The sequence below is a fragment of the Rhinoraja longicauda genome, chromosome 1 (assembly GCF_053455715.1).
Source record: "Rhinoraja longicauda isolate Sanriku21f chromosome 1, sRhiLon1.1, whole genome shotgun sequence".
In the NCBI taxonomy this organism is placed as follows: Eukaryota; Metazoa; Chordata; class Chondrichthyes; order Rajiformes; family Arhynchobatidae; genus Rhinoraja; species Rhinoraja longicauda.
In genome coordinates this window covers 63804980-63831844 of record NC_135953.1, presented here as the reverse complement: position 1 = coordinate 63831844, position 26865 = coordinate 63804980, and the positions used below count along the sequence as shown (strand labels likewise).

Below are 26865 nucleotides of genomic sequence, written 5' to 3'. Positions count from 1 at the left end.
GATCCCTTCCTCCGATTTCACGCCTCTTCTCTCCTTATCGCACACCCTTCTGTCTCCTTTTCAGCTCTAGCCTTTGTCCATCCATCTGCCAATCTGCCAACCCGCCTTACCTGCATCCACCTGTCATTTGCCAGGCTATGTATTGCCCTCTCCAGCATCTGTAGTGAGTTGTCTACAAAAGTATTTTTTTTAACTTGCCTTCTTTGGTGCAGTGGAGAGAGATCTTGCTTTTACTTCGACAAATCTGCCTGCCAATAGGGAAGGAAAAATAGAGAAAAAATAATTGATACAATTTGTAATAAACAAAACTTGAATGCTGTGTCATTCTTAATTATACAGGGCGGAGGGGGGGATGGGGTGGGGGGATGGGGATGGGGATTCTCACACAAACAACTTCACCGAGTCAGTAGGTTTTTCATTCAGGTCCCTATGTGCAGGCTGGCAATCCAGTGCAGTGCTAGGGAAGTGTCTCATGTGCCATATAACAGATGGAATGTTAAACCAAAGTACTGCTTGTCCCGATGCGTCAAGATAAAATAACACCGAGGAACAAGAAGAAAGAAGGGTCCCAACCCAAAACATTGTCTGTCCATTTCCCTCCACAGATGCTGAGTTCCTCCAGCATATACCAACATTGGGAAATAGATTATCTGATTATCATCTGATGTCTTTAAGCAAACTATGCACAACTTGACTTCCACATTTCACATCTTATAGTGGTAACAACACTTCTAAAGTACTTCACTGACTGTAATGCACTTTGAAACACCCTGAAATAACGAGGCACTTGGAAGTGAATCATCACTGATGCTACTAATATTTTGTTATTGGAAGTGCAGCTAATAATGTCTCCCCTGGTGAATGTCAAACAAGGTATTAGACAAAAGGGGTATTTGGGGTATCAGATAGAGGCAGTATCTCGCTACATTGCTCTACATCATCTCGTTTCCCTTTCCCCAGACTAGTCTGCAGAAGAGTCTCGACCCGAAACATCACCCATTCCTTCTCTCCAGAGATATTGCCTGACCCGCTGAGTTACTCCAGCTTTTTGTGTCTATCTTCGGTTTAAACCAGCATCTGCAGTTCCTTCCTACACGAGGCAGTATCTTTGCCAGATTTGCCAGATTTACCTTTGACAGCAGAGCACATTCTCTAGTGGTTCATTTGTTTTGGACTCAATTCTCACCTGTGGGTTCAAGAGGTAATTTGTATGTGACACTGGCTACTGCCCAGCAAACAACTTTGACCAGTGAGCCAAATCAAGTGAGAATAGCTGATAGAGTCTCCCGCCCTTGGTAAGTAGGGAAACTCCCTCCCTCTGACATGTTAGGATTGTTCTGGTGGACTGCACAGAGGAATCCAATGCAATTCAGTCGCACGTACAGTTCAGGAGCCGCTGTGTGTTGCCAGGAGCATGGCGAGGTACTGAAGGTGTCGCCCACTGGAACCAAGCCACCACGCACTCAAACAATTGCCACGTAGACAATGGTGTCAGGTTAGGTAAGGGGGAGGTGCAGCGAGACCTGGGTGTCCTTGTACACTAGTCACTGAAAGTTGGTGTGCAGGTACAGCAGGCAGTGAAGAAAACTAATGGCATGTTGACCTTCATAACGAGAGGATTCAGTATAGGAGTAAAGAGGTTCTTCTGCAGTTGAATAGGTCCCTGGTAAGACCACATCTGGAGTATTGTGTACAGTTTTGGTCTCCTAATTTGAGGAAGGACATCCTTGTAATTGGGGCAGTGCAGTGTAGGTTCACGAGATTGATCCCTGGGATGGCGGGACTGTCATATGAGGAAAGATTGAAAAGACTAGGCTTGTATTCACTGGAGTTTAGAAGGATGAGAGGGGATCTTATAGAGACAATATAAAATTATAAAAGGACTGGACAAGCTAGATGCAGGAGAAATGTTCCCAATGTTGGGATAATCCAGAACCAGGGGCCACAGTCTTAGAATAAAGGAGAGGCCATTTAAAACTGAGGTGAGAAGGAACTTTTTCACTCAGAGAGTTGTGAATTTGTGGAATTCTCTGCCACAGAGGGCAGTGGAGACCAAATCACTGGATGGATTTAAGAGAGAGTTAGATAGAGCTCTGGGGACTAGTGGAATCAAGGGATATGGGGAGAAGTTCGGCACAGGTTACTGATTGTGGATGATCAGCCATGATCACAATGAATGGCGGTGCTGGCTCAAAGGGCCGAATGGCCTCCTCCTGCACCTATTTTCTATGTTTCGATTCCCTCTCCGCCACAGGAATCCCTCTTCAGCAAAAGAGCATCAGTGATGCAACCAAGACGATTAGAGAGATAACAAAACAGTCTCTAATCAGGAGTTAATACATGCAATCAGTGTTGTTAAATTGGAGATCAAATTTTTAGTTTTTCTTTTAGAGATGCAGTGTTGAAAACAGAATGGCAACGTGAACAAAAAGCAAAATACTGCAGTTGCTAGAAATAAGAACTCAGAACAGAAGTATTCTATAAATGCCCGGCAGGTAAAGCACCTACTGCAGAAAGAGAAACAGAGTAAACAGATTTCCTGTTGTTGCTATTTCAAACTTCCAACAGCAGCAGGATTTTGCTTTTGGGTTTTGTCTGGGAATTATTTGCTTCATGACAGAGGAGAAGAAATCTTGCTCTGTATCTGGATATGTTCAATAGGTGGCACTATAGCATTGAAAAATAAACTGCACTGTTCAGAAATGTTTGAATAACTAAGCCTTTAAGCGTGAATGTGATATTTTCAGCAGACAAGAAAATAATGCCGTCATTTGAGACAACTTCATCCATTGTGGTAATGTAAATGCTAAACTATTAGCTGTGTAGGAAAGAAAACTGCAGATGCTGGTTTAAATCGAAGGTAGACACAAAATGCTGGAGTAACTCAGCAGGTCAGGTAGCATTGCTGGAGAGAAGGAATGGGAGACTCATCTGTCTGAAGGGTCTCAGCCCGAAACGTTACCCATTCCTTCTCTCCAGAGATGCTGCCTGACCCCCTGAGTTACTCCAGCATTTTATGTCTACAAACTATTTAGCTGAATGAGTTAATGATTTTTCTAAAACTGCCGTCAGGTCACCTGTCAGACCAATGCATCAATAATTTGTGAGTAAATATCTGACAGTACAGGAGGCAAATCCCATCTCCAACTCAGAATTCTGTTTCAACATCCAGTGACATGCCCTGAGACCGGTCTATGTGGACATTGGGTAGTATCAGACCCTGGTGGTAGGATCACTCTCACGTTTGCCCCACCTTGCAAACTCCATCGGCTGTTTGATGGCCTGTTTGGACTTGCTGGGCCAATGGGCTTGTTTCCATGCTGTATTACTAAACTAAACACCAACTGGATGGAATTTAAAACAGCAGCGAGTCAGCAAGAGCAAGGAATGAAACAAGTCCACTACTCGTTTATAATTTTCCTGACCCCACCGGCTGTGGATAGAGCAAGTGGTTGTTAGATTTAATTCTTTTCTGGGAGACAAACTAAATTTTCAGGGAAACTAAAGTTCAAAGAAGAAAGTGAGTTTCACCCTGCTCAAGTATGAAGTTTCACACTGCTCAAATATTTACAGTATGATATGCATTGACACATTTACAACTACCATTGAATGACTGCATTATGCTTCAAGGTGTTTGCCATTTTGCACCATTTCCTATTACTTATTCCCTGGCTCTTACCCTTTCAGCAATAGGGCTTGCACAGTGGAAATGTTTTCATTCCGCCATTCAGGGCTTAAGCGTAACCACTTTCTCCGTTGCACATGGTCACGTTCTGACACAGTACGAGTTACTGGAGGACCTCTGTCAACAAATCATACCAGAGGTGTTACAACAGAGGGCGAAAATACAAGCAAACCAACAGATAAGCTACACTGCACTTTGACTAATCCACAATGGATTTAGCAAAACCAAGCTAAATTATTGGGCAGTGACAACAGGTTTAATTAGGCTCTAGAGCCCTGACTTTTCCCCTTCTTTTTTGAGCATGCCACTTTTACCAAGAAATTGGTGTTATCTTAAACAATTATTGCACTGTAATAAATTATAAAAAGGGGGAAGTGGATCTTCTTGTTAATAGGCACTGTTAACCAATGGCATTTGGAATCATTGATAGGTATGTCTTGAAACATATAACATTCACTTCAAATGACTGTCATGGCATATCCTTTTGCAGCCCATTTTTAAAAAGATTCTCATCTACTGTTTGTGCCTACAGTGGAATGATTCTTTGTAAAAAAAACCTCCAACGGACTAATAGACCCTGCAGTTTTAAGAGGTAGAAGTGCATCCCATTTAACAATCTTTAGATATTTCTGGAGCTTTTCTTTGCTTTATTTCCACTAATAGGAACTACTTGTGCTTTATCAACAAAGTAATTCCTAGAATTATAGGGACATCTTGATTATTTAAACAATTGATTTTTATCTTCTACAGCTATAGAACCATAGGTCCATTTTGATTAATGCAGATGTAAGAAAAATACCTCCTTCATATTTCCCAGTCAAACTATTTTTATTTGGTAACTGTTGAAAATGCCAACTTTTCATAGTTGGGGACTGGCAGATTTTTTTTTTGAGGTTTACCCAACAGTGCATAGCATAGTCGTACGTTGAAAGGCTGGAGCGATTGGGCTTGTATACACTGGAATTTAGAAGGATGAGGGGGGATCTTATTGAAACATATAAGATAATTAGGGGATTGGACACATTAAAGGCAGGAAACATGTTCCCAATGTTGGGGGAGTCCAGAACAAGGGGCCACAGTTTAAGAATAAGGGGTAGGCCATTTAGAACGGAGATGAGGAAGATTTTTTTCAGTCAGAGAGTGGTGAAGGTGTGGAATTCTCTGCCTCAGAAGGCAGTGGAGGCCAGTTCGTTGGATGCTTTCAAGAGAGAGCTGGATAGAGCTCTTAAGGATAGCGGAGTGAGGGGGTATGGGGAGAAGGCAGGAACGGGGTACTGATTGAGAGTGATCAGCCATGATCGCATTGAATGGCGGTGCTGGCTCGAAGGGCTGAATGGCCTACTCCTGCACCTATTGTCTATGGTGACTGTTTAGCTTCTGATTTTTAGCTACTCATGACTAATTCCAAGTTCATGTGTAGCCTAACCAGTATTACAATAATAATACATGACTGACAGATGGGACCTCATTGAAATATACAGAATAGTGAAAGGCTTGGCTAGAGTGGATGTGGAGAGGATGCTTCCACTAGTGGGAGAATCTAGGACTAGAGGTCATAGCCTCAGAATTAAAGGATGTTCTTTTAGGAAGTAAATGAGGAGAAATTTCTTTAGTCAGAGGGTGGTGAATCTGTGGAATTCTTTGCCACAGAAGGCTGTGGAGGACGTCAGTGGATATCTTTAAGGTAAAGATAGATAGATTTTTGATTAGTACAGGTGTCAGAGGTTATGGGGAGAAGGCAGGAGAATAGGGTAAAGAGGGAGACATAGATCAGCCATGATTGAATGGCAGAGTAGACTTGATGGGCCGAATGGCCTAATTCTACTCCTATCACATGATGTGACATGGTAACGGAAGGATTATTCCTTTCACCAGGTATGGATAGTGAAGTCTATGAGCATTGCCCCACAGCGATAATAAAGTATTCATTCATTCATTCATTGGAGATTTCTTCCTGGTTTTCAACATATGAGAAGGTTAAGATAATGATAATAAATAATGATAGCCTTTGGGAACTGTTGCCAAATATCAATTGGATCACAAAAATAAAATTGAGCTGGCTTTTGCAACACATAGTTCAGCAAATGTAAGTCTGGGATAATTTCAGTTGGCTTGAAGAATCACCTGTGGTGGGTGAGTTTCTAGTTGTGTGTATGCTGATGTTACAGTGGCAGCACAGTGGCATTTAAATCATCCCTGTTGTTGTTACGACTGTTTTGAAACAGCATTGACAACAGCTCCCCCGGGCCCAACCAAATTGTTGGTTTGACCAAACAATGATTGAAATAGTGTGTGATCACAAGTGACTCGCTGGCTTAGATGATAGGGAAGGAAAGAAACCATCTCTTACAGTGAAGGGGACTACCGACAGACCAGAACTACTGACAGAGCAGGAGAGTTTTACCTGTTAAGTGGGTTTTCTTGCAGTAGGGTGAGCCTTCCCTGCCTGACCCAGATATCACAATTTGTTCTTTCTAATCGTAATCCCTTCAAAGGATGGTGTGTCACTGCTCAGGTGATTTTATTTTTGTTGCCAGGTTCCTTATTGCCCCTGAACTGAGTGGCCAATTTGGAGCACAATTTAGAGTCACTAGAGACTGATGGTGTTGTAAACTGGACAGCACATCTCCCCCATCCCCATCTGCCCTCGTCAACCTGCTTCCACCTATCACCTGCCAGCCCCTGCTTTACTCTTACTCTCACCTCCTTCTGTCTCACAAACTCCGTTTTACACCCTCAGCCCTGATGCTTTTCGTTTCGACCCGAAACAGCGACCATCACTCTCCCTCCACAGTTGCCTTTGGATGTCCTGAATTTCTCCCAGCAGTTAGTCATTATTGTGAAGGTTTGGAATCAATCACATTGGGTGGTGTGTCTTTGCTGAATCACTTGTTGAAGAGGGGGCCAACTTCTTCCCGCTCCAATGTACAATTAGTGTTCTGAATGAGCACTCTTTGAGAATACGATTGTGGCATTTAAGAGAATTCTGGATAAGCATATGGATGTTCAGGGAATGAAGGGACATGGATTATGTGCAGGCAGACAACAGATGGTCTTGGCATCATGTTCGGCACAGAAATTGTAGGCTGAAGGGTCTGTTCTTGTGCTGTACTGTTCTATGTTCTTCTCAGTAATAGGTCTGATTACCTTGATGTCGAAATATCAAGGTTGCATGACAGTTATGTGCACAGTAGTGTAGCTGTTTAGAAAACCATGGATCCATTATCCAACAAAATTTAGGTCCTTTCAATGTGGAGTTGAGATGACACATGCACACACTTCTTATTGTAACGGACCAGAGATAATGTACCATGCATTCAGCTCAGATTTTTGAAACTTCTTACAAAATTGCATTGCTTAAATTTATCAGTGTTAAAACATTTACAGGATGTCTATAAAACTTGGATGCCTGCCAATTACGCCTTCAGAATATTTTTGCTGTTTGCAAATCCATCATAAATTGCAAGATAATCTGTTTAGAGCTAGCTAATGCCCTTGGGAGGGTACTGTGGTAGCACATGACGTTGAAAATCAAGTTTCAAGCCAGGGATCAGCTTGTACTTCCATCCGAAGGTGTTCTCTCTCCACTGTTTCTCAAAGAGGGCTTCCATTGCTACTTTTAACATAATTATATAGGCATTTAATATTCCCAGGCTGGTTACAGGAATCTTAAACTTACTTCAAGAAATAACATCAAAAAAGCAACAAATGCTCGGCCAACTTTGAAGAGAAGTACAAAGGCAGGATGGGTCCAACTTTTTGATACTTCCTTCAGGTGACCAATTTTCTCCCAGAGAGAGGTTAAGCATCGATTATGATTTAATATAAACCTTTATAAAAGAATACTCACTACATGAATCAACAGGTCTGGGCTAAGGAGATCAAAGCACTACAAGTGTAGTTGAGTGCTGAAAGTGCCCCTTAGTCAGGAATCTACAGTACTACACACTACTGACCTTACCCTAAACCCATCTGCCTGCAAGCCAGCTGGCTCAGCTCTTCCTGCCAATCATCAGCACAAACGTGATAGTCAGATGTCGACCTGTGTACGATCACCGGAGACAAGGAATCCACGTCATTCGATAGCGACACTATAAACAAACAACAGACAATCATTGTGGTGTAGAACGGATCAGTATAGGAGGAGGCTACTTGGCCCACAATATCTGTGCTGGCTCTTTCAAAGATCCACTCAAACAACCCCATTCCCTTGCTTTTTTCCCTCACAACTGTTTCCCTTTTAAAACCTACTGTTAGATTGGATTCCAGCCACCTACCATGTTTAAGGATTTACTTTGCAGCTTCCTTTTTCTGCTTACTGAAATGTGTGCCACTGTCTACCATTGTTTATTTTTACTTTAGAGATACAGCTTGGAAACCGGTTCTTCGCCCACCAGCGATAACCCCTTACAGTAGCACTCTCCTATAACTAGGGACAATTTACAGAAGCCAATTAACCTGTAAACCAGTGCGTCTTTGGATTGTCGGAGGAAACCAGAGCATCCGGAGAAAATCCATGCAGTCACAGAGAGAACGCACATACTCTATAGTCAGGATGGACCCCAAAATCAAAATTTTGAGTACCTCCGTTAAATCGTCCTTTCTGAAAGGAATATCCTCAAACAGTACAGTGTTTTGTACTTGTTCAAAGTCAATGAGTTTTCTATTTTTTCAATGACAAGTTGACAGTATTTTTTTGCTTTCTCTCTTGGGCTTTTTGACCAGAGTGGTACCACAGCCATCCAAGCCTCAAAATTAGTAAATCCACTGTTTTCAGCACAAGATCCTGGACATAGATCAGGAGAAGAAACTATGATTGAATTTGCCCCACAGCAATACAAGTTGTCACCACTAACAATGTCATGCTGGTTGAAGCCAGGTAACTGGACCTGGTGTATATGGGCAATGTTTCACCCAAGGAAGAACATTGTCCAGATGACCCATCAGGATGGTGGCTTCCCAATTACCTTAAAAAAGGCCCTTCCTGACACACATGTGTCACTGTCTCAAAATCCAGTTCAATTTGAAGCCTTGAAACATTAACGCATTGAAACTCAGTTTCCGCGCATTTTCCAACCTCAACTGTTTGTGGACAAATCCACAGCTTACCATCAGTGGGAACCAGCTGGAAAACACATGACTGAACTTCATATAAATGACAGTTTATCACCTGTTATTCAGTGTAACAATATATCTCATTTTTAATTAAGGTCCAATATTTGGACAAGTACATGGATAGGATGGATAGGTTAGAGGAATATGGGTCAAATGCAGGCAGAAGATGATTCTGCAGGAACAGTGCACCAGATTAACACATGCTAGCAACAACAATCAAGGAATTGAACTTGGAACATGTAGCAGTCCAGTAAAGTGTGGCGATTAGTAGGAGTTGATCACTAATGGTTGAATAGCTTTTGAGTTAAAGTTACTGAATAAATCAACCAGAGGATGCAGTGCAAAACTCACCACAGTTCCACTCGTCAGAGCCATCGGGACAATCTGCCCTCCCGTCACACCAGACACGACGGGACACACAGTCATGATTCCTGCAGACCACCTCATGGTCTGCACAGGAAGCTGGGACAGGGAAGAGGAAAGGAATTGACTATAACTATAGCAAGCAGTAAAAATATTCGGTGCACACAGCCATTTAAAATACATTACCACAAGAATATCATTTTTAGACAAATGCCTCATTCATGAACTTGGTGTAAACTAAAAAACCAAAAATAAATTCTGAATTAAGCAAATTTAATGAGGCTCTAGACTAATATTTTCCCAAAACCCAATAGCCACAGCGATGGTGGATATGCTGATTGTAATCTTTCAAAAGCCTTAGATTCTGGACAGTTACCAAGTGATTAGAAAATTACTAATGCAATACTTGAGTAAGAGGCAAAAAGCAGGTAACAGGCAACTAATTTACAGGGGGTGGATTGGTTTCCTAGAAAACCCTCCATATTGCATAACGTAACATCATCAGAGAAGATTTACAAGGACTTAAGGGACTGATCCACAGGGAGAGGTTGAGTAAGCTAGAACTTTATTCTTTGGCATGCTGGGGGCTGAGGAGTGATTATAAGATCCCACAGGGAATAGACATGGTGAATAAACCTTTTCCTCGGAACCTGAGAGGCAAATCTTTCCACACAGAGGGTGGTGGGTTTATGGAACGAGCTGCCAGACAATGTAATTGAGGCAGGTACAATATCAACTTTTAAAAAACATCTGGATAGGCACATGAATAGGAAAGGTTTAGAGGAATGTGGGCCAAACACGGCCCAAATTGAACTAGCTTAGATGGGACATCTTGGTCGGCATGGGTGAGTTGGGCAGAAGGGCCTGTTTCCATACTGTATGATTCTATGACTCTATCATGTGTGCATAATCAAGAAATGCGTGTTGAAACAAAATTAAAAGTTAACACAAATTCTATGAGAACTACTTTTTTTTTGCAAATCACACTCTTTTAGGTGGTGGTGTGTACTCCATAAGGGGAAATTTCCTTTACCAGAATGGTTGTAATGTGATCACGTATTGGAAAAGCTTAGAATCAATTATTAAGGAGGTAATGGCAAAACATTTGGAAAGTACTAATCTAATCAAGCAGTAGTGTCCTTTGAGGAAGGATCAATCAGATCCAATAGCGGGGGTACTGTAGATAAAATATGCCTGGATTTTCAAAAGGCTTTCGTCACTGTGCCGCACAGAAGATAAGATAGATAAAACGACTTTGACAAGGTGTTGGGGGTATATGTTAGCATGGAATGGCTAACTGGCAGGTAGTACTGAGTAAGGATGTGTGTTTTTTTCCATGCTGGCAGCTGGTAAACCAGTGGGGGCACCACAGGGATCAGTGCTGGGACTGCAGCTATTTACAACATAAAGGGGAAGAGGAGGCCTGTACTGTAGCCAAATTTGCAGATGATGCTAAAGTAGGCGGGAAGGCAAATGCAAGGAGGATTAAATAGTTTACGGAGAGATGCTGATAGGTGAAGTGGGCAAAAGCTGGCAAATGGATAACGTGTGATTCTGTTCACTCTAAAACAGAGAACGATCAAAGAAAGTATTATTTAAATGTAGAAGACTGCAGAATGCTCGCAACACCAAACTACTTTGGAGTCCCTGGAAATGAAGGAAAGCTAGCACATGGGTGAAAAGATTTAGTAGGAATCTGTGGGGTAACTTTTTCCACACAAAGGGTGGAGGGTGCATGGAACAAGCTGCCAGAGGAGGTAGTTGAGGCAGGGACTATCCCAACATTTAAGGAGCAGTGAGACAGGTACATGGATAGGACAAGATTGGAGGGATATGGACCAAATGTGGGCAGGTAGGACTAGTGTAGCTGGGACATGTTGGCAAGTTGGGCCAAAGGGCCTATTTCCACACTGTATCACTCTGACTCTAAGCTGCAGGTAACCCGGAAAGCCAATTCAGTGCTGTTTTTTTCTTTCAAAGGAGTTGATGTGTAAAAGTAGCAAGCTTTACTGCAACCGTACAAGATGCTATTGAGCCACATCTGGAGTGCTGTGAACAATTTTGATCGCTTTTTAAAAAAAGAAACAGTGTATTATCATTGGAAGCTGTTCAAAAAAGGTTCCTTTGGATGATCCTGGATATGTGATGGGTTCTTTTGTGAGGATTGATAACAGAGATTGGGTCTGTACTTATTGATGACTGGAAGAATGAGAGGTAATCTTATGAAAACAAGATTCTGAGAGGATTGGACAGTGTAAATGCTGAGAGGATGCATCCCCTCAAGGGAGGGTCTCGGACCAGAGGGTTAGTCTCAGATTCAGGGACAAGCATTTAAGACTGAGATGAGGAAGAATTTCTTCTCACAAAGGATTACCAGTCTTTGAAATTCCTTGCACCAGAAAGCTGCAGAATCAGAATCCATGAATTGTATTCAAAACGGAGATTTTTTTTTTTTTAAGATCAGTAAAGGATTCAAAGGTAATTGGGAGAGAGCAGGAAAGTGGACTTGAGTAAATGTGCCATTCAATTCTGTCATTCATTGCCAAGATCTCATTGAATGGCAGAACAGGCTCCATGGGCCAAATGGCCTATTCACATTCCTCTTTCTTGAGGTCTTATAGTCTGTTCAGCAAAATCTTTGATATTAAACTTGGAATCTTTTGATATGATGCAGGAATACAGATGCTAGATGCTAATTAATGAATTATTAACCTATTCATTACTGGTGGGCAGTTTGGTCATACTTCTGCACACTACTGATCACTTGGCACCATATCCTCCTCAAATAGTCCAATAATTAAATCCAGAAAGATATGCTCTATGATCGTAAAATAGAGGTCAAATAGTCCAGCGATTTAGTCCCAAAAGATATGCTCTATGATCATAAAATAAAGCCCATTTTGTACACGCTCTTGTGATTACAAAAGTCCATGTTGGATGTGTCATTGAGTTGTTGAAAAGGAAGCACAATGCACGATGCTAGGAAACAGCGTTGTAGTAATATTTACAAGTCAATCCATTTAGTTTCATAGGCTCAGAACAGAAAATGAAACATCCAAAGTGAATTACCACCAGGCATTTTAAGGAAGACATGCTCTAAAGCAAAACAAATCAATTTATCAACACTAAACTACATAAAGACAGTGATGAATTACAGCAATTCGTTTCATCTGCTCTGTCAGCGCAGTCCTGGAAACCATCACAGATCATTGTGTGCTTGATACAGGTCTTGTCAGAAGGGCACTCCCAGAGGTCTCTCTCACTACAACCTGAGAACAGAGGAAAAGTCAAGCAATCCAAAAAAGAATGAGTAGATTACTTTTCTGTAATGACTGATATTCAATGCACAGAGGTAACAAATAAAGCTGCTGATTTATTATTATTTCCAAGTTATTAATATTAACATATCAGTGAGTATTTGTTTTCTTTTCATTTTGGCAGGAATCTGAACAGTCCTTCCATCAACTAGAGTACGGTATGATTCATCTCTACCCAGTTATGGACATTGGACTTTGTCTTCGGAACTAGTATGTTACAATGCTGAGAACTATATTCTGCACTTGGTATCTTCCCCTTTGCTCTATCTTATGTTTGACTTGATTGTATTTATGTATCATATTATCTGAACTGTTTGGATAGCATACAAAACAAAGCTATTTACTGTACCTTGGTACACATGGCAATGATAAACCTAGATCTAAATCTAGAATATGTGTTAAGATCTAAGATAGAGCCAAAATGCTGGAGAAACTCAGTGGGGCTGGCAGCATCTCTGGAGAAAATAAATAGATGACGTTTCTGATCGAGACCCTTCATCAGAATGAGGGAGGTGTTAAGATCTGTTGTCTGTGGTTGAAGTATTCTGAGATCGATTTTAGCATCATACCTTAAGTGCTAAGAGGAGTTCTCAGATGGCTCCGAGCCCATCAGATCATAGGTTTTCTACAAAGGAGATTTCTGAGAAATTTCGAGGTCATCATGACCGGCAGAGAGAGCACCCTTTCTGCCCAAGAAACTCTGTGAAATATTCTCCAAGAAATATTCTCCAAGTATTCTCCAGTGTTTGCACATTCGTTCGCCTCAAGTCAGAAAACAATGAATCTCATCTCAAGAAGGGTCTAGTCCAAACTCAAAACATCGCCTATCCATGTCCTCCAGAGATGCTGCCCAGCACTTTGTGTTGTACACAAAGTTCCAGCTTATTCTGTATTCAGTTTCTTCTGCATACAAAAACATTACCAAACAGTACTTTCAATTTGTGATAACGTGCATACAAAACCTAAATGTCAATAAGAGACTGCAGTGTTGTTTATTGAAAATAATTTTTATCCTTATAATTAATTTCAGAGTTCCAAGATATGAAATGCTTTGTTTTTGTACCGTTGGAAATAAGCATTGCTTGCAATCTCACCACTAGTTTATCAGATTGACCGATTAACCTTTGGAGGGAGGAAGTATCCGTTTACGTGGTCATGATCATTAATTCCCAGAATTTGCGTCTCCCTAAAGAGGCAGTGACCTGAACCATTGCATTTCCTGAATTTCTCCACCTCCTCTCTTAACAATAGATTGACAAATGAGAGCTTCTCCATTCTCTATCTTTCAGTCTGAAGAAGGTTTCCGATCTGAAACATTACCTATTCCTTGTCTCCATGGATGCTGCCCGACAAGCTGAGTTACTCTGGCATTTTGTGTCTATCGAGCTTCTCCATTAAGTTAGTTTCGTTTCGTTTATTGTTTTGTGCCCCGGAGCACATTTTATGCACAGATCTTCAAATCATGACACTACTTGCAACAAAACTAGTTTATCCAGAATTGTAAAGGTTATAAAGTAGCAGAATCTTTTTTGTAACTAGGAGTTTATAGATATGACAGCTCACAAGCAGTTTTGTCAGAAGTGAGATGTGGTCGGTGCAAAGTGATACATAGCTCATTTGTGCAAGTCTTCATGTAATACCCTGCATCTCAACTTGGTGAAAGATGCATTTTTGTCTGCCCAAAATGTGCCAATCTTCCAGAAAGAGATGTCTGTAAGCGAATCTGCAAGGGCGCAGGAATACATGCTGATAGATGCACTGAAACTTGGTGCAGCCAAAGGCTTTGTGGGGAAGGACCATAGACTAGGGTCACGCTGCCACTTGGCACGGAGGGACTAGGTCCTGTCGGACGCCCTCTCAAACACTTCATGAGTGCATTGCCTAAGGAGAAAACTTGAGTGCCATTGACACTTTTTCAGAGAATGTTTTGATTTGATGGTACTTTGAATGATAAGAAAAACATGTACTGATTGTATTTCCCCACCAACTAGATAGAGAGCAGTCCTGGCCCACTAACATTACCCATTCTCCTTTTCCAGAGATGCTGTCTGACTCACTGAGTTACTCTTGTTTTTTGTGTCTATCGACCATCTACCTCATTGGAGACCCTCAAACTATCTTTAATTGGTCTTTGCTGGACTATATCTTGCACTAAATGTTATTCCCTTTATCCTGCATCTGTACACCGTGGCTTGCTTGATTGTAATCATGTAGTCTTTCCACTGACTGGATATCATGCAATAAAAAAAGATTGTCATTGTACCTCACTCAGTGCATGTGAAAATAATAAATTAAACTAAATGAACAAAGCCTATTTTTGAAATTTAAAAACAAAATTAGTATCTACCACAGAAAGTTTAATTAATGAGGTGAATTCACTCAACTGGTGTAACCCAGCCTCAGGAAACAGGCCTTTTCCTTGCTCTTTTGCCAATGCTGACCCTATCACAATATGATTTGGATTTGCCAGTCCTACTGATTAAAAAAGCATCTTTGGGCTAGTTTTATGCTGGAGATATTTTGACTATTCTCAACTTGTTGTCATCTTCATAAAAAAAGATGAAATTCAGAAAAGATTAATACAGATCCAGATCAATGCAGATGTTTTTACTTATTGGAATAAACTTAGCAAGCCTGCACTTACCAAGTGTAAATTTCTATCTTAAATTCAAATTCTATTTCAAAGATAATTTTCTATCTCACCTGTATCACTTGCCAGGCTTTGTCCTGCCCCCAACTCTTTTCCAGATTTCATATCATATCATATCATATATATACAGCCGGAAACAGGCCTTTTCGGCCCACCAAGTCCGTGCCGCCCAGCGATCCCCGTACATTAACACTATCCTACACCCACTAGGGACAATTTTTACATTTACCCAGCCAATTAACCTACATACCTGTACGTCTTCTCCCCGTTACTATAATCAGTCTGAAGAAGAGTCCCAAACCAAAACAGCGACTATCCATATCCTAATGTCAGATGTGGTCTGTCCCATTGAGTTTCTATCTGCTGCCTACATGTACAGTATGTACAGTCAAAGATTGGCTAAAGCAAAGAGAGAATTTCCAAAAGTTTTAGAGTAGGTTGATAATGGTGGATTTAGTTAGAGTTGTCATTCATTCAGCAATGAAACCACCCCTGCTGTTTCATAGGATAGGATAGGATAGGATAGGATAGCCTCAGGGTTTACCAATAATCTTGTGCTGCAGATACAGCACAAGACTGGAGAATCTCGCTGGGAACCTTATTCATTGCAGACGTAGTACTGCCTTCAATGTCTCCACATGAGCTACAAACTGAGACAGCTGGTTGGCCAAGGTCATAGATAAACCTGGGTGGTAGTTTAACGCTGACTTTAATTTGATCTCAGATATGTTTCAGCTGCGATAAACCTAGATATTCAGAAGGTCGTGACAGAGATCAAAAACATTTCTGCCTCATTTCGTTCTTGTACTACATGCTTTCTAGAATGTAAAGTCTTTGCAGCAGGCAGCTCTTTTCCTTTTTTTGGCAACTCTTCTCACTTTAATATTGGACATGTGATTCTCCGGCTCTCCCACACAAATTGCTGGGCTCACTTCCTGATAGCAGGGATATCACTGGGAACCTGCCCCTCTCTGCTTTAACTGCATTAACCAAGGCAGCTAATGCTTAGTAGCACCGGCAGTCCTGCCCTTTGTCTAAATGATAACCAACACCCCTGGAATTTGATATTAAATACAATAACAGATGGGCTGCTGTGGCCTGCGCAGTAACACAGGGGGACCTGCAGATTCAAACCCGTCTCCACTCACTTTCCAATCCAAGACATCATGATTAAGGAGGTGCCAAGTAAAGGTTGCGATGTTTCTCCACACGAGAGAGGGAATCAGAACAGAAACGCATTCTTGTTGCCTTTCCAGCTGCTCTCTACAGGAGCAGTGGCAGTAGCCCAGAGGCTGGCAGTGTGGTGGCTCACCAGACACTGTCTGCAACACCAAATGACTGATGAAAGAAAGGAGAAAAGTGCACCCAGAGAAAAAGGCTCCACAAAAGAAAATAATACAGGACGTCGGGGCACCTGGATTGTTTTCCCGAGAATTGGCAACAGATACTGGAGAAATTGCTGAGAGCTAAAGCCATGAAATCAATAGGATGGTCAGAGAGGTCTTTGTGGGACAATTGACAAGGAAACAAAATAATATTTGTCCAAATACAAGGATTTTGTTCAGTGTCCGAGGAACATTGAATCCAGCTTCGATCTCCTCACAAAGTGCCAGATATTCGGGCTTCAAACAAAGTCCAGTGCAAGGCTGGTGGACTGATTCTTGCTACAAAGCATCTTAATTAAGACGGAGGTACAAGGAACTGCAGATGCTGGAATCATGCGTAGAACACAAGTAGTATCCCAACAAGTCAAGCAACATGTCTGAAGGACCTGGATGGGCAATATTTTGGGTCGGGACCATTCTTCAGACAGGGTGATTTAATCAGGATTTATAAGATAATGTATAGCAAATTAAAGCCATCGAAGACACATCTGCGAGAGGAGCTGTTTTCCCCTCAATGACCGTGTGTGTAGTGGATACCAATTTGCTGAATTCTTTCAAGCCACTGCTGGGTACATTTCCAGCTTGACTGGAACTCAGTTTGCACAAAAGGTAAGACAATCTGGGCCTGAGTGACTTAAAGGATTAGTTTCAACCAGTTATAAGGCTCGAGTGACCACCACTCCCATCCATCACCCCTGAAATCCTCAATCAGATTGGGTTTTAATTGTGTAGGAAGGAGCTGCAGATGCTGGTTTACACCAAAGATAGACACAAAATGCTGGAGTAACTCAGCGGGTCAGGCAGCATCTCTGGAGAGAAGGAATGGGTGACCCATTGTCGACTTGACAAGCTGGTCAGGAAGGCCAGCTCTGCCTGGGTTGCCCCCTCAACTCAGTGCAGGCGGTGGGAGAGAGGAGGATGATGGCAAAGTTAATATCGCTGCTGGACAACGACTCCCACCCCATGCAGGACACTGTCATTGCACTGAGTAGCTCCTTCAGTGACAGACTCCTTCACCCCAAGTGCGTGAAGGAGAGATATAGGAGGTCCTTCCTTCCCGCTGCTGTGAGACTGCACAACCAGCACTGCTCCCAGCAGACGAGTCAACAGTAACAGTTAAGGAATACACAGTAAACTGATGACAATTTATCCTTGTCTTTACTTTTATTTATAATGAATGATCTCTTGCTGCTGTAACACTGTAAATTTCCCCGGTGTGAGATGCTGTCTGACCCGCTGACTTACTCCAGCCTTTTGTATCTAGGGTTTTAATCACTTTTCCTCCACTCCCACTTTATCATGGTTTCAAGCAGGTTGGACTATGTATGTGCGTTATATGAAAAATATTCCAGATCTGCAAAACAGGCCAATAAACCAGGGACTTTACCAACCCGTCATTGTTTGTGTGTTTTCTTATTCTAAATATAATCATGATCATTGCTGGAATATGCTACATGACAATGTAAAACAAAACTGTAGAGTCAAATCAATTCAATTTGTTTCTAAAACTGACTGCGTTGTGCGTCAGAAGCCTCATATACTGCCTGCAGACAGCCTTGTATACTGATTGTTACTAGGAGCTACTTGTTTGTTGATTGCTCTGGTGCTTACATTCTCAACAGCAGCCTGGCAAGTTATCAGCTTAGTGGCTCCAGTGTATCACAAATTAACTATTTGGAATGTGCTTTTGCAGAAACATCTCGATTTATAATAAACATAATAAACATGTTAAAGCTCATCCTAATAGCTATGGAGAATAGATTTTTTTTTAAAGTTTAAGCTCATCCAAGTGAGCAGTATTAGGGCTGTAGTCTAATACTCCCTTAGTACATGCATCATTTACTACAAGCAAGCACTCCTAGATTACCGAAGATAGACACAAAAAACAGGATTTACTCAGTGGGCCAGGCAGCATCTCTGGAGAGAAGGAATGGGTGACGTTTCGGGTCGACTCACTTCTAGATTACCTTTGGCGCAAGGTGAAGGCTTTTCAAATGTGGTTGTGATTTAAGGTGATGGGGAAAAGGTTAAATAGGAATCTGAGGGGTAACTTCTTCACACAAAGGGTGGTGGGTGTTTGGAATAAGCTGCCAGAGGAGGTAGTTGAGGAAGGGACGATACCAACATTTAAGAAACAGTTAGACAGATACATGGATAGGACAGGTTTGGAGGGATATGGACCAAATGCTGGCAGGTGGGACTAGTGTAGCTGGGACATGTTGGCCGGTGTGGGCAGGTGGGACTAGTGTAGCTGGGACATGTTGGCCGGTGTGGGCAGGTGGGACTAGTATAGCTGGGACATGTTGGCCGGTGTGGGCAGGTGGGACTAGTGTAGCTGGGACATGTTGGCCGGTGTGGGCAGGTGGGACTAGTATAGCTGGGACATGTTGGCCGGTGTGGGCAGGTTGGGCCATAGGGCCTGTTTCTCTATTACTCCATGACTAGTATGGAACTGCAAGGAAATGTGGCAAAAGACCTTCACAGAAGGGATTTAAATCCACCTACCGCATTGTTCTTCATCACTAGAATCATCACAGTCTGGTTCACCATCACACCTCTTTGATGCCAAGAGACATCTGCCTGAATTGCACTTGAAATGACTCGGGGAGCACTCTGTCAAGAGAACATTAAACTGTCATTGCATCAGGTGATAATACTTAAACATAGAATGCCTGAAAGACCTGATGTGCGGGCTGGCAGGCTACCCATCATAATATCACTACTTATTAAATTCAATCAATGGAAGATAACGAACATGAGAAGCACATAATTGAATGGCAATGTATTAATACTAACTTTTTTCAAATGTTAAGCCACACTATTGACCCAAGTCAGACCTGGATTTGTCTGAGGCTGTAAGGTACAAGTTCACTTAACAATTTCATTTACAGAATGTCGGAATCAATCTATTGTCTGAAACAATGTCAAAATTGCCTCAAAGCCTCTGCAACATAAAAACCACTGGCATCGTTTTTAGTTTAGCTCAGAGCCCCTTCAAGCAGAAATATGACAAGTTGTTGCAGAAAGTAACCAGGCAGATTTCTGGAAGTTATTTCAAGCCATCTGACAACTAATCCAAGAAAAGAAACTTATCTGTATAATTTTTAAGAGGCTGCTAATAGTCAACTTCTCCCACCAGTTATTGCATGAGTACGGCACGGTAGCGCAGCGGTAGAGTTGCTGCTTTACAGCGAATGCAGCGCCGGAGACTCAGGTTCGATCCTGACTACGGGTGCTGCACTGTAAGGAGTTTGTACGTTCTCCCCGTGACCTGCGTGGGTTTTCTCCGAGATCTTCGGTTTCCTCCCACACTCCAAAGACGTACAGGTATGTAGGTTAATTGGCTGGGTAAATGTAAAAATTGTCCCTAGTGGGTGTAGGATAGTGTTAATGTACGGGGATCACTGGGCGGCACGGACTTGGAGGGCCGAAAAGGCCTGTTTCCGGCTGTATATATATGATATGATATGATATGATATTAAAATCTGGGGCGGCACAGTGGCGCAGCTGGTAGTGCTGCTGCCTCACAGGGCCAAAGACACAGATTTGAACCTGGCCTCAGGTGAATGTCTGTGTGGAGTTTGCCTGTTCCCCCTGTGACCGCATGGGTTTCCTCTCGGTGTTCCAGTTTTCCTCCACATCCCAAATACGTGTGGATTTGTAGGTTCATTGCATCTGTAAACTGCGTCTAATGGTTAGGGAGTGGATGAGAAAGTCGGATTTAGTGTGAATGGGTTTATTGATGGTCAGCATAGACTCAGTGGGCCAAAGTGTGCTGTATCGCTAAAAACGGAAAATAAAATCTCATAACATCCCTCGCCTCCACCTCTAGATCAGGCCTTTTGTAGTGGAAACCATTTTTCATGCTCTTGCGGCTGCCATGCTCACTGTTGCAAGAGCACGGAACAGACCAAATCTGCTAGCCTCACATCTCCCAATCTCTCCAAGGCCTTCAAACACACTTGACAAATGCGACGGCCAAACTTAAATTACGTTAAGCGGAATGAACAGAAGGTTATTAGTGCATTTTATAAATACAAGTATTCTCAATGTTGATGCAGTCCATTGTGCAAAATCCCAAACTTCATCCATAGTGAATGGATGACCCCAACTGAGTGAGGTGGATGAATCCTGGGTGACCTGGACAACAATTCATCACCAGTGGAAACTTTGACCTCTCGATGAAATGGAAGATGATGGGAGAATTCAATTTTCATTCTTATTACTTGGGCAGTAATTGTTGGAGTAGTTCTCTGCCCAGCCAGAGAACCTGAATGATTTTCATTCAATTTGAAATCAATTTGATTCTGCAAGCAGCAGAGAAGGAAGAAGCAGGGCATCAAAGCAATTAGATGATGACAATTTACCCCTCACTATTGGAACAGAGAGGTTAAAAAAAAAGCCCAGTTGAGAGAGATTCTGAGAAGCCATCACCCAAGGAAATCTAAACAGATCTTTTTCTCTAGAATGCTGGGGGTTGAGGGGAGTCCTGATGGAAGTCTACAAAATTATGAGATGCATAGATAGAGTACACAGTCAGAATCTTTTTCGCAGGTTGGTAATGTCAAAGACTTGAGGGCAAAGCACAGCATAGTGGCAAGGACAATGTTTAAAGATGTACAGGGTAAATTATTTCCACAGAGGGTGGTGAGTGCCTAGAATGGGTGATGGTGACGGCAGATATGATAGCAGCATTATAAGAGGCTTTTAGATAGGCACATGAATGCCAATGGAATGGAAGGATATGGATCATATACAGGCAAAGGAGATTAGTTTATCTTGGCATTATGTTCGGCACTAGTAGGCCGAATGGGTTGTTCCTGTGCTGTACTGTTCCGTGTTCATCTCAGGAAGAACCAGCTATTTTTCAGAGAGAAGATGTACAGTTTGCAATTAAGATTAAGATAATTATAATAAAACATGAACTTCATGAGCATCTAGAAAGCTTACAGGGTCAAACTAACCTTCCACATTCTCATCAGGCAATAGGCATGTCTGGTTGTCAGAGTTTTCCTTCGGGAACTTGCTGCAGTCCATGTCTTCTGGCCACTGATGTCCAATTATGTCCAGCAACATCTCACAATGCTCCTTAGAGTCTTCACACAGTGATCTCAGAGGAAAAATAAAATTGTAGTACATTTTAATTTGAATGTTTTCAAAAAGGATAGCTAAGTGAGTAAATACTAAGTAAGCACGATCTCCCTATCATACAGCATAGAAACAGGCCCTTTGGCCCAACTCATCCACGCAAACCAAGAGGCCCCATCTAAACTAGTCCCATTTTTCTGCATTGGCCCATATTCCTCTCAACCTTTCCTATCCATGAACCTGTCCAAATATATTTTCAATGATGTTCTCAAAGGGATTGGACAGGCTAGATGCAGGAATATTTTCCCCAATGTCGGGGGTGTCCAGAACCAGGGATCACCGTTTAAGGATAAGGGGTAGGGCATTTAGGACTGAGATGAGGAAAGATTTTTTTAGCCAGAGAGTTGTGAATCTGTGAAATTCTCTGCCACAGAAGGCAATGGAGGCCAATTCACTGGATGTTTTCAAGAGAGAGTTAGATATTGTTCTTAGGGCTAATGGAATCAAGGGATATGAGGAGAAAGCAGGAATGGGGTATTAATTTCAGATGATCAACCATGATCATACTGAATGGTGCTGGCTCAAAGGGCCGTGTGGCCTACTCCTGCACCTATTTTCTATGTTTCTATGTTGCTATACTTGCCTCGACTACGTAATCTGGCAGCTAGTTCCATATACCCACCACTCTCTGCATGAAAAGTTGCCCCTTTGGTTCCTATTAAATTTTTCTTAAGATATTACCTTAAACCCATATCCTCTAGTTGTTGATTCCCCTACCCTTGGAAAAAGATTGTGTATTCACCCTATTATTTCTCCTCAAGATATTATACACCTTTATAAGATCACCACATTGCCTGCATTCCAGGTGGTAAAGTCCTAGCATTCCCAACCTTTCCCTTTAACTCAAATCTTAGCAGCAATCTCATAAATTTTCACTGCAACCATTCCAAACTTGATAACAAATGATGTGCCAACCATGAATAATTGGAATAATACGACCCTGATGAAAATGTTGACAAACATTCTGCATTATGCACATGATTTTTTTAAGCATGAATCACATTTTTAAATAAAAAAATATTTTAATCTCCCTACGTAAATGTGTGCACCTCCATTTTACAGATCTTTAATTACCCTAAAGACAGCCTAGGATTGCAATGAGGGAAAGAACCAAAAATCAGGTGAAATCTATAACAAAAAATATAAAAAGTCTGCCACAATCTCCCTGCAGTCTATGCTAACTGGACTTCTATGTCATATTAAAAGAAAGATAGGACAGTTTTAGAGGGATAAGGGCCAAATATAGGCAAATGGGTTGAGCTTATGGCATGCTGTATGACTCTAGATTCTATGATAGTTTCCAACTAGTATGGCTAATCATACTAGATATTTTCTGATAAGAACATTTGAAATAGACACTCTATATAGTACCTGCAAGGGGGCACAGGTTGATTAGTTGCATGGTCACACTTTGGCACAAGGATAGTACAAGCAAAGAACATGAGGTACTTGTAACAACCAGTCTGAACAAAGCTCGGAAAGAGTAAAAATTCCCAGCTTATTGATGCTGCCTTCTGATTTTGGTGCCCCAGATAGTTGGGGTAAATGGTGGTGTTGTATGGCTGATTCATACAGAGCTCAAGAGTTATAGGCTCACATTTACCTGCAAGAGTGAAAAACATTTCATTGGATTTTTCATTCAGGATACTCGCGTTTTAAATTGCTGGTGTTAACAATGCGAGAGTATATAAAGTAGACATGACAGAGCACCTTATCGTTACAAAGATTAGAATCATATTTAATCGGTAAAATGAAATGTGGTTTTGCAGATTTATTTGAGCATAAAAGGTGCAATCCCAGCTGTAATCACAATGGCAGACTAAGCAAGGATTGAATTACCAGGACCCACTGGTACAAGTCAAGCAACAATATACACCCTGGTAGATGTGGGATAACAATACAAGATCTACAGTTTGAGAACTTGTGCCTCCACACAAGAATATAGTCAGACATAAAGGGTTGCAGGAAGGCCTATTTCCATTGTCAGCATCAGTAGAGAAATACCACAACTGCAAGACCAGCAGAGAAAGAGGGTCTTCAGAAGAGCTGAATATGCATGGCTCAGAACTGACTGCCCTGCATCAGACTACTCTCACCTGTACCCCAGCGGCTCAGTGCTAATGGATTGGGTCTGTACATTGGGCGAGGATCTTATCTCAATGTGTGATTAAAAATGCCATGCATTGTACAGTCAGAGAAAGACTGAACAGCGCCTAGTAAGGTTGAAGGGCCCTTCTCCCTCCTGCAGGTGCACGATCGATCAAAATAACTATATGTCTGCTTGGCCAGGGGATGGGCGAGTGTGGCTCCAGAACTCGCCACCGAGTTTACTAATTTACTTGTATTCCTGTTTAAATACTAAATGAACTACTGCCATATTGTGCATCTTTGGAGTTATGTAATCTAACAAGTACTCATCTAACTTACTGCAGTTCATTCCACTGTTGTGAGGTGCACAGCTTGAGTCTCCATTGCATCCATCAACACAGGATGATTGAGCACACAGTAAGCCCCCTTCTTTACATGAACTCTGATCTGCAGGTAAAAACAGAAAGCACATATGGGATGATTTTTCAAAAATTCTTCTTCTTCTCAAAGTCCAAATGCATCCTCTATCAGGTGATCAAGTGGATGCAGCCCATTCTTGACTCATGCTCTCGTTTGTGTCTGAACGGCTCAGTGCCAATAACTGACCATCTGTACTTTGGGCGAAGATGCTGCCCCTTATCTCCACATGTGTATAAAAATGCCATGCATTGTACAATCAGAGAAAGAACAGTGCCTGGTACAGTCGAGAAAACAGTGCTGGAGTAACTCAGCGGGTTGGTGCTGAGCATAAAGCCACTGTCAAGATCATCTGATCTGCCTGCACATGGTCCTTATCCCTCCATTCTCTGCATAGCTATGGTCCAAACATCCTATTGTATCCCGATATCACAGCCTATCTACCCGAGATGGACCCATATATTCCCACTCTTTGCTATCTGATAACTAATTCTCAGTCCATGTCAGTAAATTCTCCCCAACTCCCTATCCTCTAACCTTGTTGACCAACCTGTGGGCAGCACAGCGGTAGAGTTGCTGTATTACAGTGCTAGGGACCCAGGTTCAATCCTAACTACGGGAGCAGTCTGTAGGGTGTTTTACGTTTTCCCTGTGACCACGTAGGTTTTCTCCAGGTGCTCCGGTTCCTCCCACATTCCAAAGACAGAAGGTTTGTAGGTTAATTGGTTTCTGTAAATTGCCCCTAGTGTGTAGAATGTGAAGATGGGGAAACAGAACTAATACGGGTAATCATTGGTCAGTGCAGACTCAGTGGGCCAAAAAGTCCTGTACCCACAGTATCTCTAAACTAAACTAAATCTCATGAGTGTAACTTTATTCATAACCATCTTAAAAGTCAAATACAAAACATCTGCTGATTCTCCCTTATGTATACTATTGGCCACATCCACAAAAGAATACCACTAGATTAGTGAATCACGATTTTCCTTTTGTATATCCATGCTGAACCTGCTCAATTCTACTGTTAGACTTTTAGACTTTAGAGATACAGTGCGGAAACAGGCCCTAGGCCCCACTGAGTCCGTGCCAACCAGTGATCCACACACACTAACACTATCCTACACGCTAGGGACAACTTACAATTAACAGAAGCCAATTAACCGACAAACCTGTACATCTTTGTAATGTGGGAGGAAGCTGGAGAAACCGGAGAAACCCCATATGGCCACAGGGAGAATGTACAATCTCTGTACAGACAGTACCCATAGCCAGGATCAAAACCGGCTCCCTGGCGCTCTAAGGCATCACTCGACCACAGCGCCACTGTGCCGCCCTGTCCTTTTCTAAGTTTTCTTGTGACCTTGACAGCTTTGTCTAGAGCCTCTCACAGACATCTCCTCCTTACCTCCTCTGTATACAACTTAAGATGCCTATTTTCTCACATTTCCAGTTTTAATGAAAAGGTCATATCCTGAAATGTCACTTTGTTTCTCTCCTCATGGATGCTACCTGACCTGCAGTTTGCTTCCATCATTAACTGTCTTTCTTTTAGATTTCCAACATTACCATTTTCTGTTCTGATCGTTGTGAACATAAATTTAGTCAGTTTGCATTTTATTGTTTAGTAACAATGTTTAAAACAAACATTAAGTGTGGCTTAATCTACTTTACAAGCATGCAGAATATTAACCAGAGTCCATCAGAACTAATTAAGTTCTTGACATTTAGACAAATTGCCGTTTTCCCTCCAACCACCTTATTCCTCCTTTCTGATTATTCTCGAAGTTTGATTTAGAATCAATTACATACCACTGCAGATTTATTAAATTTGTTGGAATTAATTTCCAGTTTATTGATTGATCATGGTGTAGAAATTCCAGCATTATGGTCTGTTTCCCCCCATTATTACCAACCATGAGATTTTGAACAGTTCAGCTCATCACTCCAGTCTTCACAGTCATTTTCACCATCACATTGGTAAATGCTTGGAATACATCGGGCATTATTGCATTCCATCAGACCCTGACTCTTGCAAGCTGCAAAATAATTGTAGTTGGCTTAGAACATTAAAATATGTTGCATTGAAGCTACCATTAAAAATACTTAAAGACACTTTGTTCCAATGTGATGTAAAGTGAGAAGTTAATTCTTGAACAAATTTCAAAGAGGTGCCTCACCAATGAACAAGTGATGCATGAAGTACACCCCGCATTGAGAGAAATCCCAGGACATTCAGTGAAGATAAGATGTATGAGGATTAAAAGAATGATAGGACTGTGGGGATCCATCACAGATCCTTGACGTGGGTGTAGCTGAAATGTGTTGCTTGTCTGGTTAGATCATTTCAAAGTGAAGTCAGAACTATTTATTAAAGGAACAAAGAATCCTCAAATACAGAACCACAAGGAAACGGAAGTGATGCTAACACTACTGGAAATAATTAGTACATTTCTTAAGGCCAAGGTAGGTCCCGAGTAAATTCAGTAGATATGGTTTATTTTAATTTTCAAAAGATTTTTGACAAGATGTCTGAAAGGGTCGCTGGGGTAAAACACAATCAGTCAAATGGTATGAAGCAGTTGGACAGGAAATGGACAGGAAAGCAACAGTTTGAGTTCTTGGATTCTGCTCAGACTGAAGGAAAGTTAAAAATGAAGTAACCTGGAGCTCAATGCTAGTAATTTTGCTACAAATATA

General features: G+C 41.7%; 1 protein-coding gene across 3 annotated transcripts in view; it reads right to left on the bottom strand.

Moving 5' to 3' along the window:
• Positions 1 to 26865, bottom strand: part of corin (corin, serine peptidase) — a 118726-nt gene that overhangs the window by 13866 nt on the left and 77995 nt on the right. For all 3 annotated transcript variants that reach the window (XM_078398875.1, XM_078398867.1, XM_078398858.1), the window contains 10 exons: positions 26082 to 26204; positions 24091 to 24198; positions 23035 to 23266; positions 21480 to 21625; positions 19021 to 19128; positions 12319 to 12432; positions 9152 to 9262; positions 7647 to 7776; positions 3680 to 3802; positions 199 to 248 (listed from right to left, as the gene is read on the bottom strand). In XM_078398875.1, the coding sequence (XP_078255001.1) occupies positions 199 to 248; positions 3680 to 3802; positions 7647 to 7776; positions 9152 to 9262; positions 12319 to 12432; positions 19021 to 19128; positions 21480 to 21625; positions 23035 to 23266; positions 24091 to 24198; positions 26082 to 26204 (1245 nt within the window). The remainder of the gene's footprint in view (positions 1 to 198; positions 249 to 3679; positions 3803 to 7646; positions 7777 to 9151; positions 9263 to 12318; positions 12433 to 19020; positions 19129 to 21479; positions 21626 to 23034; positions 23267 to 24090; positions 24199 to 26081; positions 26205 to 26865) is intronic.